Below are 18,837 nucleotides of genomic sequence, written 5' to 3' on the forward strand. Positions count from 1 at the left end.
TGTATGTATGTGTACCACAAGCATTCCTGGAGCTCACAAAAGTTATAATGAACATCAAATCCCCCAGCACTGAAATTTCAGGTAGTTATGAGTCACCATTTGGGTGCCAGGAACCAAGCCTGAGTCTTCTGCAAGAACAGTGAGTATTCTTTTTTTTTTTTTTTTTTTTTTTTTTTACTTTCATGTATCCGAGACATGCCTCAAACTCATTATGTGGCTGATGATCTTGATTGAACTTTTTAATTATCTTCATTCATGTATTTATTTGGTGTGTGTGTGTGAATGTATGTGGAGGTTAGAGGACAACTTCCAAAAACTATTTCTCTCCTTCCCTGACGTGGATTCTGAGGTTTGAATTCAAGTTATATTTAGCAGCAGTCCCTTTTCCACAGTGAGCCATCCCACAGGCTCATGACCTTGAACATCTAATTCTGCCTCCACCTTCCAGAGATGGGATGGATCACAGCTGTGTACATCTATGCCCAGTTTTATCCACTGCTAGAAATCAAACCCAGAGAGTGCTGCATGCTAAGGAACATATTCCACCAATAGGGCACAGTCTCTCTGTGATTAATTTGTGAGACAGAGTATCTCCTTGAACCTAGAGTTCACTGATTAGACTATAGAGCTGGCCAGTGAGTCCCAGGAATCCTCCTGTCTCTGCCTTACCACATAGGGATTGGATCTTAAGTGCATGACACTGCACTTGGCTTCTTTAATATTAAGCACTGGAGCCAAACTCAGGTCTGAAAAGCTTTCAATATACATTAATGTCATAAGTTCTGTTCCTCTAGAGAGCCTGGCTTCTTGCCTCAGCTCTGTGAATACTTCTATGCTCCTATAATAGCCTCTAAATAGGGGGATGGCAGTGGTTTTTTGTTTCATTTTGTTTGTTTTTGTTTTTTATTCACCTGATCCATTTAGCAGATAGTTTGCCTCCAGATTCAAGAGGCCTCTAAGCCATCTAGGAAAAACACCTGGCGAATGGTCTAGGAGCCTGTGTCATTAGAAAGGAGGTCGTTCCTTACCAACTCAGTTCCAGAGACCTTTGGGGTTCCCTCCTACTGTGTGGTGAGTGTCTTCAGCATCTGATCTCACCTTCCTTTGCTCTAGGTGACCGGCTGTTCTTTTCTGGTTGTTCATCACTCTAGAAATGTGTGACCACAGCAGTTATTCACCACCTTTGTACCTCTGCTTCTTCATGTGGGAAATGGGCAGTGTCTACTGCACAAAGTGGATGTGAACGTAAAACAGGGCTCAAGGCTATGGAATGGCTGCATAATGGCTGTATAAGCATGAGGGCCTGTAGTTCAATCCTAGCACACATGCAAAAAGCCAGGTAGGGAGCTACACGCTTATAACCCAGGCACTGCAGAGCAGAGACAGGAGAATTCCCTGCGGCTCACTAGCCTGACAGTCTAGTTTTAATCAGTAAGCCTCAAGTCCCAGTGATAGGGCCCATGTCATAAATCACAGGGTGAGAGCTGAAACACAGCTCAGTGGGTAAAGTGCATGCATGGAACCCTAGGTTGGATTCCCAGCACTACATAAGCCCCCTATATCCTAGCACTTGGAAGGTGGAGGCTAGAGAAACAAGATTTTAAAGTCATTATAAGCTATACAGGGACTTTGAGGCCAGCCTAAAATACTTAAAATATCAAAATATCAAAATTATGCTGGGTGGTGGTGGTGGTGACACACACCTTTGATCCCAGCACTCCGGAGGCAGAGGAAAGCAGATCTTTGAGTTCAAGATCAGCCTGATCTAAAGAGCAAGTTCAAGAACAGCCAGGACTACACAGAGAAACCCTCTCTCAAGAAAGAAAAGACAAGCCAGGAGGTGGTGGCGCACGCTTTTAATCCCAGCACTTGGGAGGCAGAAGCAGGTGGATTTCTGAGTTCAAGGCCAGCCTGGTCTACAGAGTGAGTTCCAGGACAGCCAGGGCTACACAGAGAAACCCTGTCTCGAAAAACTAAAAAAAAAAAAAAAAAAAAAAAAGAAAACAACAACAACAACAACAACAAAATTAAAAAAAGAAAAAAATGGGGCTGGAAAGATGGCTCAGCAGTTAAAAGCCTTGCAGAGGACCTGAGTTCATTTCCCAGGTTTACAGTTAGCTTCAAGGGGAGCTAACACCCCCTTCTGGCTTCTATGGGCACCTACCTACACTCATGTACATATATATATACACTCACAACTACATACACATACACAGAATTTAACATAAAATAATCCCTTTTTTTTTTAAAAAAAAAAAAGGAACAATTAAAAAAGTAGAAAAGGAGATCAAAGGTTGACCTCTGGCCTCCACCTGTACCCACACACAAGTAGGCAGGTGTACACACGTACGCACACACACGAGCAAGATAAGGCCCTACATATTGTTATTAACAACCCCATCTTTTACCATATTCCAAAGTTCTAAAGTAATAATAGGATTCCATTGCACCCCAAGTGGGAGACCTGCTGTATAATCTCTTTGAACTCTAAACATTCACTGTAAATTACATCGTCCCCCAAGAGTTTTTAAAAGTCAGTCCAAGCTGGCTTAAAACACTGGTGGTCGTGTAAGCTTCGCCCTTAGTGATGCTGTGTCCTAGAACAGATTATTAACATCCAAAGTGTGCTAGCAGGACACAGAGGTCCAGGGTGTCCTTCCAGCTCTTGGAGGTGGCAGCAGGAAGATCTGGAGTTCAAACCCAGCCTGGGTTATATGAGGCCCTGTCTCAAAAACAAACAAACAAACAAGCCAAAGCACCATGTCACCACTCGGCTTTCTATCAGCTCATTCCTTTCATATTGTCATTTATTCAACAAAGTGTAAAATTCTAAGGGTTATTTCTGTGAACCACGGAGATGAGATAAACCACCCTCCCTTTTGCACACGCCTACGGGTAGTCCTTGCCCCTCATCCAGGTGACTTCTCTTTGCCACAGATAGAGAATAGGACAGAAAATCACAAGGGATCCAAATGCTGTTGTAGAGCCCAGTGCCAGTGGATGTACCTATAAAACACTCCCACACCAAAGGCTCAGAGAACACTTTGGAAGAGATCGCTTTGGCAAAAAGATAGTAAAAGCCAGAACTTCAGGTGTAAGACTGTGTCCCCTCATAATGTCAGAGTTACATCTACAGATCCTCACAAGTCAAAGTGACATCTACAGATCCTCACAAGCATGGATGCCTAGACAGGACCTGAACAGGGGATAACACAGAAGAGGGAAATCATGGGCCTCAATCCCAGACAAAGAACTACAGGCAACTAAGGAATGCTGAGAATGGAGAGATGGGCCTCCCCAGGGAAGAGCACACCAGCTAGCTGGTTATCCAACACCAAATTGTCAGCCCTGAAAACATGCCTAAAGGAGGTTGAATTATTAATATAACACATATATCTATACACACATATACATACATACAGATAGATAGATAGATAGATAGATAGATAGATAGATATTCTTTATTTATCCCCAGAAAATAACATAGGAAAAAGAGGACATGAATTTGAAAGACCTGGGTAGGGGGTACATGGAAGATGTTGGAAGAAGGTAAGGAAAGGGGAAAATAATGTAATTTTATTATAATCTTCCCAAATAAAAAAATTTGAAAATAAATAAATGGAAGATAAAAAAAAAAATCCTTCCCTCACAAAGCTGGTCTTTTGGTGGACAAGATGGATTATCAATAAAAAACAAACAAGCAATTTCTAAAGTAGATTAGATAGTGACTTCTGGCAAGAGTAAAATAAACCAGGAAATGGGAAAAGGGATGTGGGAGGGTGTGACATTGAAGTGTGAGGTCAGGACAGGCTTGCAGAGGATGATGTGTGAGTTGAGTCTGGAAAGACAAAATAAACTTGATAGAGACTCAATACTGGTATTGGAACAAGAATGGGAAGGCGATGGCAAGAGCAAGTTCAAAGGCCTGAGGCAGACTCTGTCTTCAGTAGAATGGGCGCTTGCTCCTGGTCTTATCTTCACAATACTAGGGTGGACACCTGGCACAAAATAATAATCAATAAAGATGGGGTGAAGGAATCAGGAAAGGCCTGCTCAGAGCTCAAAGAATGATGGCCCCGGGGGCACTGTCTCCTTCCTTCACTGGCTGTTTCCCAGTGTTAAATCCCACTCTGTTCAGGCTCTACGCTCTGTAACCCTTGTCTCAGGTGCTCAGGAGTGTGAGGAACGAGGAATGGTTGAACACAGAACTCCCCAGCCAACATGGGCAGCACAGTGGGTCCTAACTACTAAAAATTACATAGATAGGGTTTGAAAGACAGCACGGTAGCTAAGAACACTGGTTGCTCTTCCAGAAAACATGGGGCCCCCAGCACAACCTGGCCCTCTTCTGGCCTCCCAGGCACTGCATGCACATGGTGAGCAGCCATAAAGCAGGCCAAACCCTTGTACCCGTGAAATAAAAATAAATATCTTTAAAAGAAGAATAAATCAAATGAAAAGACCGGGAAGATGGTTCGGTGGATAAAGCACTTCCCTCGAAAACACAAGAACCTGAGCTCAGGGTTTGGCTTTTCCTGTCCCCCACCCCACTCTCTTTACCTGGGGGTTTTTTTCTCTGTGTGTCTTTCTCTGTGTCTATTTCCTCATCCCTAATAAAAAAGCATTTAATGCCAGGCAGTGGTGGTACACGCCTTTAATCCTAGCACTTGGGAGGCAGAGGCAGGCTGACCTCTGAGTTCGAGGCCAGCCTGGTCTACAGAGTGAGTTCCAGGACAGCCAGGGCTACGCAGAGAAACCCTGTCTGGAAAAACAAACAAACAAACAAAAGCATTTAACACACACACTAAACCAACCACACAACAAATGTCATTTCAGATCATCTGAACCCATGTAAAAGCCAGACAGGCATGGGAGCCGGTGGGGAACCTCTGGGGCAATCTGGCTAGCTAGACTAAGGGAACCAAAGAGCTTGGAGAACTGCCTCAGTAAATAAATTGATGAGCAACTGAGAAAGAAATCCATCAATCTCTGTCCTCTACTCACACCCACCCCCAACACATGCACCCACGTCACAGACACATATCAAAATATAAATGTATGTATATCAAATATAAAAATATATGTAAATATCATATATTTAAAAATATATGATATGTATATGTAAATATACAAATATATGTAAATATATCAAATATAAAAATATATGTAAAGTTAAAAAAATATAAAACCTGAGTTCGAGGCTAGCCTGGTCTACAAAGTGAGTTCCAGGACAGCCAGGGCTACACAGAGAAACCCTGTCTCAAAAAACAAAACAACAACTACAAATATATATATATATAAACCAAAAGTCCCAAGGGAGCTCATTGAGGATAAAGCATCATTGTGTCCACTCCCACCACCCTCTAATTGCTGAGTCCAACACTGATAGGAAAAGGAGGCTCTCCCGGCCCCACCCCCAAACCCTCTGGGACTAGAGCAGAAGGGGGTGGGTTGTGGAGGGGGAAAAAGCTAAGGTTTACTTATTAATTGAGGAATGAGGTTTCAAAGCTGGTAAGTGGCAGGACCTGGAATCACCTAGTTTGAAGCCATCCAGCTCCAAATGGCCCTGAAAATATTCCCACTGTGAGTGTGGAAGCCATCCCTAGACTGGGGACAAGTGGCTGGAGCCGCAGCACAAGTACAACCCGAGAAAGCAAAAGCAGGTGCCTCCGGCCCAGGGGACCAAGGGAAAGTATGGCTGGTAGGGACCAGGGATGGGTGTGGGTCCTAGGATTGCAGAATGTAAAAGTTAACGGTCCCTCTGGTCTGGCAGGGTCCAGAGAAGTTGGGTCGGGGCAGGGGGAGTCGGGCACCATAGGAATTTTTCCTACAGTGCATGCTGTATGCACGAACCCTTAGCATGCCATTTCCAAGTTCAGGACTACGTTCAGAGTAGAGACAGAGAAGTACCTTTATCCCTAGCTGAACTCAGCACAGAGGGAATGTTTGTGGTTGAAACTCCCCTGCTTCCTCCCACAACCACCCCTCTTCCTCCCCTGCTCCCTACAAAGCCTGTCATTACCCCATTTCTAAGGATAAGTAAACCTAGAATCAGAGTCGGTCAAGGCCAAGGCCAAAGCCCTCTGTGGGGGCCAAGCTTGGAATTCTGAGACCAGGGGTAATGGGGTAGAACGCTCCCACGATCAGGCCTGGGATGAAGCTGGGTGGAATCCCAGCCTTGCTCCAGTGCACTGGTCATCTCCTTCATGTACAAACTCCTCATAGATTTAAACGCTGTGTCCCAAAGATGATCACGATGCCACTGGCTGGCCTTGGTTTTCACATCTGTAAAATGGGACTGGCCAGGTCCGCTTCACGACTAGAGAGTTAAAGCGGTGAGCTCAAAGGCAGAGCCAAAGCAGATCAAAGCCCCCAGATGGGAGCTTTGTGAAGGCTGGGACCCAACTGAGATTTATTCACTCACCCTCGGGCACCGTGCCTGGCACACGGGGAGGTGCCCAATAAATGTTTACTTGAGCAAGGACCAGCCCTCAATAAATAACAGCTGTTGTTGACTCGGCTAATGGAGGCAAGGCCTTGGGCTCTCCTCTTATCCCATCCCCCTCGCTACCCTCCAACTCAAATTTGCCCCTTTCTCCATGCCCCCATCTCCTCCACCTATTTCTATTCAAACTTTCCTCCCCCACCATCTCCCGCCTAACCCCTCCTTTCCGTCCTCCACCCATCCCCCTACTGTGTGCGTCCACTCCTCCCCCATTCTCCACCTCAGTCCCTTCACACCCCCCCCGCCTTCTTCTATCCCCGCCCCCAACCTTCCCCCCAAAGCTTCTCCAACTCCCATCCCAACCCCCACCCCAAGTTCCTCCCCAGCATCTCCACCCACACGGGCGCCCTTCGCGAGGCGGGGTAATCCGGGCTCCAGGGTCCTTGGCTTGGGTCCAGCCTGAGGCCCTGGGCGGCGGCGGCGGCAGCAGCAGCGGCGGCGGGCGGGGTTTGGGGGTTTTTTATAACCCTGGCAGGCTGCTCAGGAAGTGAGTGCCTTCCCGCGCCCCCTCCCCCGGCCACGCCACCGGGCGCTCGCTCCCTCCCTTCCTGTGCGCCGGGCGGTGAGTCTGTGCGGCTACGGCGGACCGGAGGCTCCAGGCACCCAGGTACTGGCGATCCAGTTGGGCGGCGCAGTCACCGGAATGCAGTGATTAGAAGTGACTTTGTGTGTCTCGTGGACAAGCTGTGCTGGACGGATCCCGTTGCGCGTGTGCTGTGTTAGTGCGGAATGTCCCTAAGTGTGCAGATATAGACTGCCTGCCTGTTTAGGTTGGCTCAGGTTTGGGGCGGGGGTCGAGGTCCACCAAGTATCTAAATGGTTGTGCTTCTGAGGATTGTGTGTCCTTGTGGCTTTCAGCCTCTGGGAACGGCTGTGTGGGCAGATTGCTGAGGTGTGTTGAGTGTTTGCCTAAGTGAGGGTAAACTGTCATTTGCACTCAGAAAAGTGCCAGCCGTGCTTGTAAATGCCAAGTGTGCCAGTCTCTGAATATTTGCATTTCTCAAGAGTGTTATTAGTGGAAATGCCTGTATGTGTTAGTGTCTGAGTTTGTAGAATTTGTTAGACTCCCCCGCTATGACTGTGTAAACTTGTGCGTGTGTTTGTGTGTGAGTGTGTGTGTGTGTGTGTGTGTATGTGTTGACTTTCTGTGTTAAATGAGCGTGTATAGGCTCCTAGACTTGTGGGTTGTCTTGGACTGTGTAACTGTGTGCACATAGGCCTGTGGTGTACATGTTTGTCTGGGTTTGTGGGTTGTCTGGGTGTCCATGTGGAAATATGTGGTTCTGTATACATAGGTCTGGAGGTATGTAGTTGTATGTGTTTGGGTTTAGTGAACCAGGCCTTCCTGCTATTCCAGTGTGTTTGCCTTATAGAGTCTGATTGTGTGTTTGTTTGTTTGTTTGTGTGTCTGCCTGTGAGAGTGGAGCTGGGGCTGCCACTTCCCCACAGTTGGTCATCTATGCCACAGTACTCTGAAGCAAGATGCCTCCCTACTGGGAAGGTTAGGAGGGGGGGGGAGACACACACTTTAATTAACAGCTGGTTGGTGGTAATAGGGGTGGTAACCAGTGCAGCCCCTCCCCTTAGGCCTCCCCTCTGGCTGGGCCTTTTGTCTGTGTACCCACGGCAGCCAGGCCAGATGTGCAACGCCTGGAGGAAGCCTGCTGCCTCAGGCTGATGGCTGCCTGCGCCTGGCCAAAGAAGCTCTGTCCTCCACTGAGAAGCCTCTGCCTCTTCAGCAGGGTTTCCTCCACAGCCTGGCCTACAAAGGTCTAGGTGTGGAGTGCTGGTCCCTGTGGGATCCCAGGGATGTGATGGAGGCATAGTTTCCGGGAGGCATTTCCTTCTCCAGCACTTGCGCCCTTCCCCCAGGCTAGTGGCCTCCCTTCAGCCTGCCAGAGGAGGGGCTTGGGGGAAAGGGGCCAAGCCCAGGTACACACACACAAACACAGACAAAGACACAGACACACACACACAAACAGGTACATACACACATACACAGACACACAGAAGAGAGATAGACAGACAGAGAAACACAGAAAGATACACATACACACCCATAGTGTAGATCCCTCTCTGTGGTGTTGTGCCCAGCCAAACATGAGACTCCTCTCAATTGTAACTCATCCTCAGATAGGCCTTGTCTGCCCCAGGCCTACTACTGACTTGTTTGTGGTCTCTCCTGTAGCCCCATCTTGGTATCTGAGAGCAGTGTCATGACTAACAGTAGCTGTTACCCTGTGGGCAGGTGACACCCTACTTCATCAGTCACTCGCCCAGTAGAATCCTTTTACCCTGCCTCTGATTACCCCATATGAAGCATTAGAGAGCCTGTATAGTTATTGGGAGGGGAAACTCAAGAATAGAGGATTGTGGTGGCTTTACTTGGGGGTGGAGGTGGGGGTGGGAGGAGGGAGGAGTTAGGCACCAGAATCAGGTTCTAACTCCTGCCTGGTAGGACTAGAATGAGAGAAAGGTCAAAGGTTGGGAGTCTGGGTCTCCTCCCATTGCATCGGGACCCTGCTACCTTGAGAGAAAATGGGATATTTAAGGCTAGAGGGAATCATGATCAGACTTTTTAGATTTTAAATAAATGTAAAATATATATTTACTTATATAAATGTGTACATATATGTGTTGGCATGAGTTTATGTGTACCATGTTTATGTAGGTGCCCATAGAGGCCAGAAGAGGGCATCAGATTCCCTTGGACCCAGAATTAAAAGTGGTTATAATCTACCTAATATGGGTGCTGGGAGGGAGCGAAACCGCAGTCCTCTGTAAGAGCGTTAATCACTCTTAACTACTGAGCCATCTCTCCAACCTTCTGAGTCAATTTCAGATTTTGTTGAGGTCTCCAGGAGGAGTGGTGGGAAAGAGGCAAGAAGGAAAAGAAAGAAGGAGCTTGAGAGAGGAGAAGACGTTAACTTTAAGGACTGAGAAAAGATGAAAGACCAGAGGATTTTTACCAGGCCCCAGGAAGGGGTCAGCAAACGCTGAACTGCAGAAACTCATCTCAAGGAGGCTGGGGATGTAGCTCAGTTAGTAGAGAGCTTAAGGCCTAGGTTCGATCCCCAGGATTGCATGAGCTGGTTATGGTGGCATACACTGTCCTTCTTCAGCCCATGGAAGGTGGAAGCAAGCAGACCAGAAATTCAAGTTCATAAAAAGTTTGAGGTGAAGCTGGGGTATGTGAGATACTGTCTCAAAAAGACAAAACAAACAAACAAAAAACAAAACAAAACCTTAGTTTAGGGGTGAAGGGCGAGGGGAAAAATCAACCTGCCTCTTTTTCCTTTGTACCCCTTCTGTCTTTGTCCCCTGCCCAGTGCCAACTGACAGAAGAATCCATTTATGTTCAACATTATACTAAGTAGTGAGGCCTCCAGAAGTGGGGGCTGAGAGGAAGAAGAAAGGAACCCACCACCCAGCCTAGAGTCTACAGTCTAGCTGAACAAAACTGTGCAACTTCAGAATATCTGAGAGAGAGAGAGATGATGCCTGTTATTGGAGGGATCCAAGCAGAAGTAGGGAATGTAGCTTTCTCAGCTAGCATCTTGGAGAGATTCCGGCTTCTCTGTCTCCTGCCAAACTGCCCTGTTTGGGGATTGACTCTCAGACTTGGCTGGAATGCAATGAAAACAAGACTGCGTGATGAAGGGGGACTTGGATTTGTACAGAAGAGGAGGTGGAGGGTGGAGACCAGAGGGCAGGGAAGGGGCCTGGCAGAGTGGTTAACCCAAAGTAGTGTCTCCAACAGACTAGTCTGGGGCAGATGCCTGAGACACAGGCCTGCCTGCAGGATTAACTCCCGTTAGGACGGAGAAAGGATCTGAGAGCAAGAGCAGAATAAAGATGGCTCAGTAGATAAAAGACCTGGCTGCCAAGCCTGATGACCTGAGATCGAGCCTTTGGCTCCACATGGTAGAAGGAGAGAGCTAACTCTCAAGTTGTCCTCTGACCTCCAGACACACAAAATAAAGGCATGGTGTTTTTGCTTTTTTGGTTTTTATTTTTTTAATTAAAGAGAAAGTCTAGGAATGTAAGGTGAAGGTGAAGCCTCTGAGACTGTGATCACAGTGTAGGAAGGTGACAGTGTACCTGTAAGGCAGGCGTGGTGGCACAGATTTGATCCCAGCACTAGGGAGGCAGAGGCAGGTGTATCAGTTCCCTAGCCTGGTACACCCTGTCTGTTCCCCCTTGATTGGTTATTTTTGTCCTTCAAACAGCTGGTTTCTCTAGAGAACATTTTATAATCTGAGACACCCTCTTTTCTCCACATTGTCTGTCACTGCCATGAGCAAAGCTTCAGGAGGATAAAAGACAGCACCTGCTGTCACGTAGGGAGCGCTAAGATCATCTACTCCCAATCCACTTCACCCCAGGACAGTCGTTAACCACGGAATGAATCTGATTTCTGATTTCTACCACAGTTTGCTGCATAGTCCTGGTCCATTTTCATCCCCTCTCAAAGGGTGATCCAGAATGATTGATTCTAGTCCCCTTTTAGGAGGACACTTATTCTGAACATGAAACACACTAGTGTTTGTCTTAGTATTTTCCTGTCCGTATGACAAAATACCCCAACAAAAGTAATTTAGGGGATAAAGGGCTTATTTTAGCTCATAGTCCAGGGTACAGTCCATTATGTTAGAGAAATCAGGTAGGTGCGGGGGGAGGGGGGGGCTTGAAGCTTCTGGACACAGAGACCCAACCCCAGCTCCCTCCCTTTGTCTTTTTAAAAAATTACATTTATTGGCTTTCTGTGTTTGTCTATGTGTGTGTGTGTGTGTGTGTGTGTGTGTCACATGTGTGCGCACACTCAGCTGTCCATGCACACTCATCATTGTTCCACAGTACAAATGTGGAAGAGGACCACTTGTAGTTCTCCCCGATCACTGTGTGGGTTTAGGGGGTAGAACTCAGGTTGTCGTTAGGCTTGGTAGCAAGCATCTCTACCCAGTAGCCCTTCTTGCTGGCACTAGCTACTTTTCTCAGGCAGTCCAGGATCCCTTGCTGGGGGGGTGGGGGGGTTACTCCCACCCACTAACTAAACCCACCTAGTATTATCTCTGACAGGCATGTTCAGAGACCTACTTCCCCGGCAATTCTAGAAGGTGGCTTTTGGTCCTGGTCCTTGTCCCTTCTGGGTGTGGACATGATAGGGAGGAGGTGAGAGACGAGAATAAGTACTAAAATTGTTGAGAAATCTTCTCGTAGAAGTGCTTTGGTCAAGGAGAGCTTGCAGGGCACCCCTTCAGTCTGGCAAGGGGCCTTGGCACTGGCTGCGATGGTCCGTGGGATCAAGGCCCCTCCTGACTCAGTCTCTCTTCCCAGGGGACCAGTGATGCTGCCCAGACTGTGAACAGGGGAGGCAGCACTGTAGAGGCTGCCAGCAGCCGGGGCTGGGGAGAGACATGTGGACACGTAGCCCCTATGGCTTCTGCCTGCCAGATCCTCCGCTGGGCCCTCGCCCTGGGGCTGGGCCTCACATTCAAGGTCACGCATGCCTTCAGATCTCAAGGTAGGAAATGATTCAAAACTAAGGAAACCAGTTGGTCCTTGAGAAAGAGAGAAGTCGGTGGGCTAGGGTTGGGGAATTCATGGGTAGGAACGTACGTAGGTGACCTTGATTCAAGGATGGATTAGGCATTACTGGCTATGGCAGCAGGGACCCACCCCAGTCTTCTTATCCCTTTTCCTCTAGATGAGCTCCTGTCCAGTTTGGAGAGCTATGAGATTGCCTTTCCAACTCGAGTGGACCACAACGGGGCAATGCTGGCCTTCTCTCCACCTGCCTTCCGGAGGCAGCGTCGGGGTACGGGGGCTACAGCTGAGTCCCGCCTATTCTACAAGGTGGCCGCACCCAGCACTCACTTCCTGCTGAACCTGACGCGCAGCCCCCGTCTCCTGGCAGGGCACGTCTCGGTGGAATACTGGACACGCGAAGGCCTGGCCTGGCAGAGAGCTGCCCGGGCGCACTGCCTATACGCTGGCCACCTGCAAGGCCAGGCTGGTAGCTCCCACGTGGCCATCAGCACCTGTGGGGGCCTGGTGAGCTGAGGATTCTGGGAAGCAGGGGATATGCCCACTTCCTTCTGGAAGTTAAGAAAAACACACGATCAGCGCAATGTAACAATCATAGTAGAGTATTTTTAAAAGTATTTTGAGCTGACCACTCCTTTGAGAGAAGAAGTGGAAGATGTAATTAAAGTAAAATGTATAGACTTACATAAGGCTGAAAGTAAAGGGACATGTGTCTCAAGAAGGTAGACAAAAAGCATAGCAAGGTAAAGTCACTCGCAGTAGGGCTAGTAGGGTGGCTCAGTGGATAAAAGCACTTGCTATGAAGCCTGAAGACTTGACTTTGATCCCTGGGACCCGTGTTATGGAGCGGAGAGAGGAACTCCCTCAAGTTGTCCTCTGAGCTCTGCACATGTGCTATGGCATGTGCGTACTCACACACATCCATACACAAATAAGTGTAGTAAAAATACCCTTTTAAGGAATTAAAAAGTTTAGGAGGGGTTGAAGAGAGGAAAAAGGAGAGATAATGAAATTGAACTTAAAATGTTTTAAATGTTTTTGTTTTTTTTCTTTTAAGACTGGGACTGGGGAGGTGGCTCAACAAATAGAGTTTATACACAAGAAATTGACTTCAGATCCCAGCCTGTGCACATCTATAACTGAAGGGCTGGGTAGTAAGAGGGAGAGAGGAAGATTCTGGAAATCTTTGAAATGAGGTTTTTTTTTTTTAATTTATTTATTTTTTATTTATGATTACACTGTTGCTGTCTTCAGACACACCAGAAGAGGGCATCGAGCCCCATTACTGATGGTTGTGAGCCACCATGTGGTTGCTGGGATTTGAACTCAGGACCTCTGGAAGAGCAATCAGTGTTCTTAACCACTGAGCCATTTCTCCAGCCCTGATTCTGGAAATCTTGATAGCCAGCCAGTGTAACCAGAAAAGAGCAATCCCCAGACAGATGCAGTGAGAAGTCTAGTCTAGAGGAGATAAAGCAGAGAGTAACAAGGGACTTCTCATGTCCTCCTCTGGCCTGTGCACAAGTGTTCAGGCTTGCACACCTGTACACACACACACACACACACACACACACGACAGAATATAAACCAGATGTGGGGTGAGACATTGCCCTAATCCCAAGTACTTTCGAGGTGGAAGCAGAAGTTCTGAGTCACCCTGAACTCTGCAGTGAGTTTGAGGTCACCCTGAACTACATAAGACCCTACCTCAGTTAAACAAAAACAAACAAACAAAAGGGAAGCTCAGTGGTAGAGTGTTTGCCTTGCATGCCCAAGGCCCTAGCTTTGATTTCTAGTGTGGAAAAGAAGAAACAAAGAAATCATAGAGGTAGAATCCAGGATACCAGCGCCTGAACTGAGCTTTCTGTCCCCCCATCCAGCATGGCCTGATTGTGGCAGATGACGAAGAATATCTGATTGAGCCCCTGCAAGGTGGACCCAAAGGTCGCCGTGGCCCAGAAGAGAGTGGCCCCCATGTAGTATACAAGCGTTCCTCTCTGCGTCACCCCCATCTGGACACAGCCTGTGGAGTGAGAGGTAGTCCTGTGCCTTTGGGGATGGGCAAGGAGGTTATATGACTTTACTCCTCTAAGGCGGAGATAGGCAGCCAAGTCTTTCCACCCCCAAAGGTCAACTGGACACTGTATAATGAAGAAAGAAACTGTTGGGAGAGAACAGTGATTGAATTCAAGAGCTCCATTCACCTGCAGGCAAGGGCCCTAAAGAATACAGATTCTGAGAAGATGGTGCTGTAAGGCAGTGGAGTGACCCATCATTGCTATGGTCAGCCATCTAGCAGCTGATAGGTCTTCAAGGGGAAAGCCAGTCTTTACCTAGAATTATTGCCAGATCATACAATTAACCTGCAGAGTTGTCATAGCAGACACTTGAGTAGTTAAGCTGCCAAAATGCCAACAAGAACTAAGAGTGAGTTCAGTGGTAGAGTGCTTGCTCAGGTTACAGAAGGCCCTACAAAACATGCACACACACACACACACACACAAATAGGCTGATGCAGTAGGAATCCATTTCCTCCTACTTGGTTGCCTTGCCTTTGCCCAGTCTTATTGTATGTATCTTGTTAGGCCATATTCGGTAGATGTCCTTGGATGGAAGGGATGGAGGGAGGGATAACTGCAGTCAAGATGTAATGTATGAGAGAAGAATAAAAGGTTTTAAAAAAAAAAGAAAAGAAAAGAAAAAGTCAGGCTGAGGAGATGGCTTAGTGTGTAAAGTCCTCACCATGCAAGTATGAGGACCAACCAGAGTTCATAGCTTCATATCCCTAGCATCCAGAGAAGTATATCAAGCTACCTGAAATCCCAGGGCTAGGGAGACAGAAACAGGTGATCCTTGGAACAAGCTGAATAGCTAGACTAGATGAATCAGTTAGCTCTAGGTTTAAGTGAGACCCTGCCTCCATACATAAGGTTAAGAACAATATAAGGAAGACACCCAATGTTAACCTCAGGCAGTCAGCTGAAGAGTGTGGGTACTGTCTCAGTTAGGGTTTCACTGCTGTGAGTTCATAGGATCATGTTTACAACATGACCAGTCACTGTAGACCATTTAGGGAGTGAAAGAATAGAAAAGCCGTATGAAGTAGGTATGGCAACACAAACCTATCATCAATGTCGTTGGAAAGTAGAGGAAGAAGGGTCAAGAGGTCAAGAAGAAATGTCATCTACCAAGGCTAGTGGGCAGAAGAGTCACCAGACAGACAGGAGTTAAGTATGGCAGTTGTCAGCAAGTTCTGGGACCCACCAGCAATAGGTGCTCAGTGGCTCTACTTTGTTTCCCAGATGAGAAACCATGGAAGGGTCGTCCATGGTGGTTGCGCACCCTGAAGCCACCACCAGCCAGGCCCCTGGGGAATGAATCTGAGCGAGGCCAGCTGGGCCTGAAGAGATCAGTCAGCAGAGAGCGCTATGTGGAGACTCTGGTGGTAGCCGACAAGATGATGGTGGCCTACCATGGGCGGAGAGATGTGGAGCAGTATGTGTTGGCCATCATGAACATTGTAAGTGCCTTCCCCTTCCTAGGCCTGGAGTCCTGAGGACCTGTAGCTAGCCTCTAGGATGTCAAGGGAGAGGTGTTACCCCACACACACACCCGCCCCTGATCTGTAACCAGGGGCCAGAACAGTAAACTGGAAAAAGGGAAGAATAAAAAAAGAGGTCTGTTGAAGCCACGAGTGAGGGGCAGAAGCTTTGTCCCAAAGGCCTAGGGACAGATGCTCCAATGGAGGTAGCCTGCCTGAGCTTAAATTGCAGCTTTGTCCCCTTAAGTCAACCTTTCTAATTCTGTGACCTTCTAATCCAGTTCCTAATGAAGTAGTGACGCCAGCATAAAATTATTCCATTGCTACTTCATAACTGTAATTTTGCTAGTTATAAATCATAATGTAAATATCTGATATACCCCTCAAAGGGGTTGTGACCCACATGTTGAGAACCGCTGCCTTAAGTACTCTGCCCTTGAGCAAGGGACTTCACTCTCCGCCTTGAGTTAACACCTGTAAAGACTAAGACCCAATGAGCAGATAATGTATGTAGGTCAATGTATGGTATGCCTAACACACACAAGACTCTGGAATCCCCAAGCTCCTAGCACCCCAGCACTCTGGAGGCTGAGCAAGAATTGCAAAGCCAAGATGAGCCTGAGCTATGGAAAAACCAAAGTAGCCGGGGATGGCAGGGATCCTGGGAAGGGGGAGTGTGGCAAAGGCTCAGTGGAAAAAAAGAGCACTTTACTATAGAGGACCCAGATTTAGTGCACAGCACCCACACATGGCAGCTCACAACCACAACAATTCCAGTTCTTGGGAGTTTCACCCATCTTTTGGCCAACCCTGCTCACTTGTACTCACATGTACATGCTCACATGCATATACGCATACATACACGGAATTTGAAAATAAAATAATTTTGTTTTGTTTTGTTTTTCAAGACAGCTTCTCTGTGTAGCCTTGGCTGTCCTGCAACTCTATGTAGGTCAGGCTAGCCTCAAACTCACAGAGATCCGCCTGCTTCTACCTCCCAAGTACTGGGTTAAAGGTATATGCCACCACACTCGGCCAGCAAATCTTAAAACAAAACAAACAAACAAAAAGCCAAGGGAAAAAGGGAAATGGTGCATAGCCCATGGTAGGTATGCCATAAGAGTTTTCTTTGTATAAAGATAATTTTTCAGGGGCTGGGGAGAAGGCCCAGTCAATAAAGTGTTTTTTTATGCATAAGAACCCACATTTAGTGCCCGGCAGTGGTGGTGCACGCCTTTAATCCCAGCACTTGGGAGGCAGAGGCAGGTGGATTTCTGAGTTCAAAGCCAGCCTGGTCTACAGAGTGAGTTCCAGGACAGCCAGGGCTATACAGAGAAACCCTGTCTCCAAAACAAAACAAAAAAGCAAGAACCCACATTTGAAAATTAAAAATAAGCTGGTGGCACATGCCTTTGATCCCAGTACTCAGTAGGCAGAGGCAGGAAGATTTCTGAGTTTGAGGCCAGGATGGCCTGTAGAGCTAGTTCCAGGACATCCAAGGCAACAGAAAGGAACTCTTGTCTTGGAAAAAAAAAAAAGCAAAACAAACAAACAAATAAAGCAAGTGGGCCAATGAGATGCCTCAGCACATAAAAGTGCCTGCTGCCAAGCCTGAGGATCTGAGTTCATTAATTCCTAGGACTCAGCATAGACCGGAGAAAAGTGACTTCTGCAGGTTGTCTTCTGACCTCCCCCTTCATGTCATGGCATATGTGCACAGACACACAGACACAAATAATCATTGAAAAAAAATGCTGGGCATGGTGGTCCATGCTTGTAATCCCAACACCTCAAAGAGGAAGACAGGTAGGTAGATCCTTCAGGTTTGCTGGGTGGCAAACCAGCAAGTCCCAGGTTCAGTGAGAGACCTTATCAGAAAAACAAGGTAGAGAGCAGCTGTAGAAGATGCTGGCTCTTACTTTTGGCTACAACACACATCCATGTGCAAGAATAGACATGCACACGCGCACACTCAAACACACAGCTTACAGGCACTCATTCAGGTTAGCAGTGCACCTTCACAGGCCCACGTCTACACTCGCAGTATTCTTGTACATAAACACCTACCTATTCATCCATACAGATAACTTCATTGGCCAGGTATAGGGGTGCATACCTTTAATCCTACCCTTGGAAGGCAAAGGCAGGAGGATCTCTGTGAGTTTGAGGCTATCCTGGTTCACATAGTGAGTTTCAGGACTACGTAGTGAGACAAAATAAAACACAGATGACTTCATTGGTCCACACTTAGATTTACAGTCAGCCCTTGGTAGTAGCAGTTGGTTCCCAGACCCTTATAAATGACAAAGTCTCCAGGTGTTTATCTCTCACATCAGATGATAGAGAATTTCATGTAACCTCGTCACATAAAGTCTCCTGAAGACTTTAAATCAGCTTTAGGCAGTATTAGAGGATAATAATCGGGGAAAGTCTGTGCCTGTTTAGTATACATAATTCTATGCGCATGTGGCACATACATGTACTCATGTGTGCAGGTATGTGTACAATGATGTCTCAAGGCCAGATGTTAATACTGGGTGTCTTTTTTAAAGATTTATTTATTTACTTATTTTATGTATATGAGTACACACTGTAGCTGTACAGATGATTATGAGCCTTCATCTGGTTGTTGGGAATTAAATTAATTGCTCGCTCAGGTCAGCCCCACTCGCTCAGTCCCTGCTCGCTCTGGCCCAAAGATGTATTTATTATTATAAATAAGTACACTGTAGTTCTCTTCAGACCCACCAGAAGAGGGTGTCAGGTCTCATTACGGGTGCTTGTGAGCCACCATGTGGTTGCTGGGATTTGAACTCAGGACCTTTGGAAGAGCAGTCAGTGCTCTTACCACTAAGCCATCTCACCAGCCCAACACTGGGTGTCTTCATCAGTCACTTTCTGTCTTTTCTTTTTTCCAGTTATTTGTTATTTTGTATGTGTTGGTGTTTTGCTTCAGTGTCTGTGTACCATGTGCATGCAAGGCCCTTGGAGACCAGAGGAGAGCGTCACATCCCCTGGGAATGGAGTTACTAGTGTTTGGGGCTGCCATGTGGGTGCTGGGGATCTAATTGGACACTCGAGAACAGCCAATGCTATTAACATTTGAACTGTCCCTTCAGCCCCTGCATCTTATTTTTTGAGACAAGGTCTCTCTCTCACTGAACCTGTAGCTCACCAACTGGCTAGGCTGGCTAATCCAGTGGTGACCTCCAGGAACCTGCCTGTCCCTGTTTCCTTAGCACTA

At 47.1% G+C, this 18,837-nt stretch overlaps 1 protein-coding gene across 8 annotated transcripts in view; it reads left to right on the plus strand.

Moving 5' to 3' along the window:
- Nucleotides 1-6,787: 6,787 nt before the first annotated feature.
- Nucleotides 6,788-18,837, plus strand: part of Adamts10 (ADAM metallopeptidase with thrombospondin type 1 motif 10) — a 32,845-nt gene continuing 20,795 nt past the window's right edge. For 2 of the 8 annotated variants that reach the window (XM_031349982.1, XM_031349984.1), the window contains exons 1-5: nt 6,796-7,112; nt 11,843-12,029; nt 12,213-12,559; nt 13,933-14,089; nt 15,355-15,572. In XM_031349982.1, coding sequence (XP_031205842.1) covers nt 11,942-12,029; nt 12,213-12,559; nt 13,933-14,089; nt 15,355-15,572 — 810 coding nt within the window. In that variant the 5' untranslated portion in view covers nt 6,796-7,112; nt 11,843-11,941. Of the gene's footprint in view, nt 7,113-11,842; nt 12,030-12,212; nt 12,560-13,932; nt 14,090-15,354; nt 15,573-18,837 lie in introns of all 8 variants that reach the window. The other 6 variants (XM_031349987.1, XM_031349990.1, XM_031349989.1 and 3 more) reach the window with 4 other exon arrangements.

This window comes from Mastomys coucha, unplaced genomic scaffold (assembly GCF_008632895.1).
Source record: "Mastomys coucha isolate ucsf_1 unplaced genomic scaffold, UCSF_Mcou_1 pScaffold4, whole genome shotgun sequence".
Taxonomy (NCBI): Eukaryota; Metazoa; Chordata; class Mammalia; order Rodentia; family Muridae; genus Mastomys; species Mastomys coucha.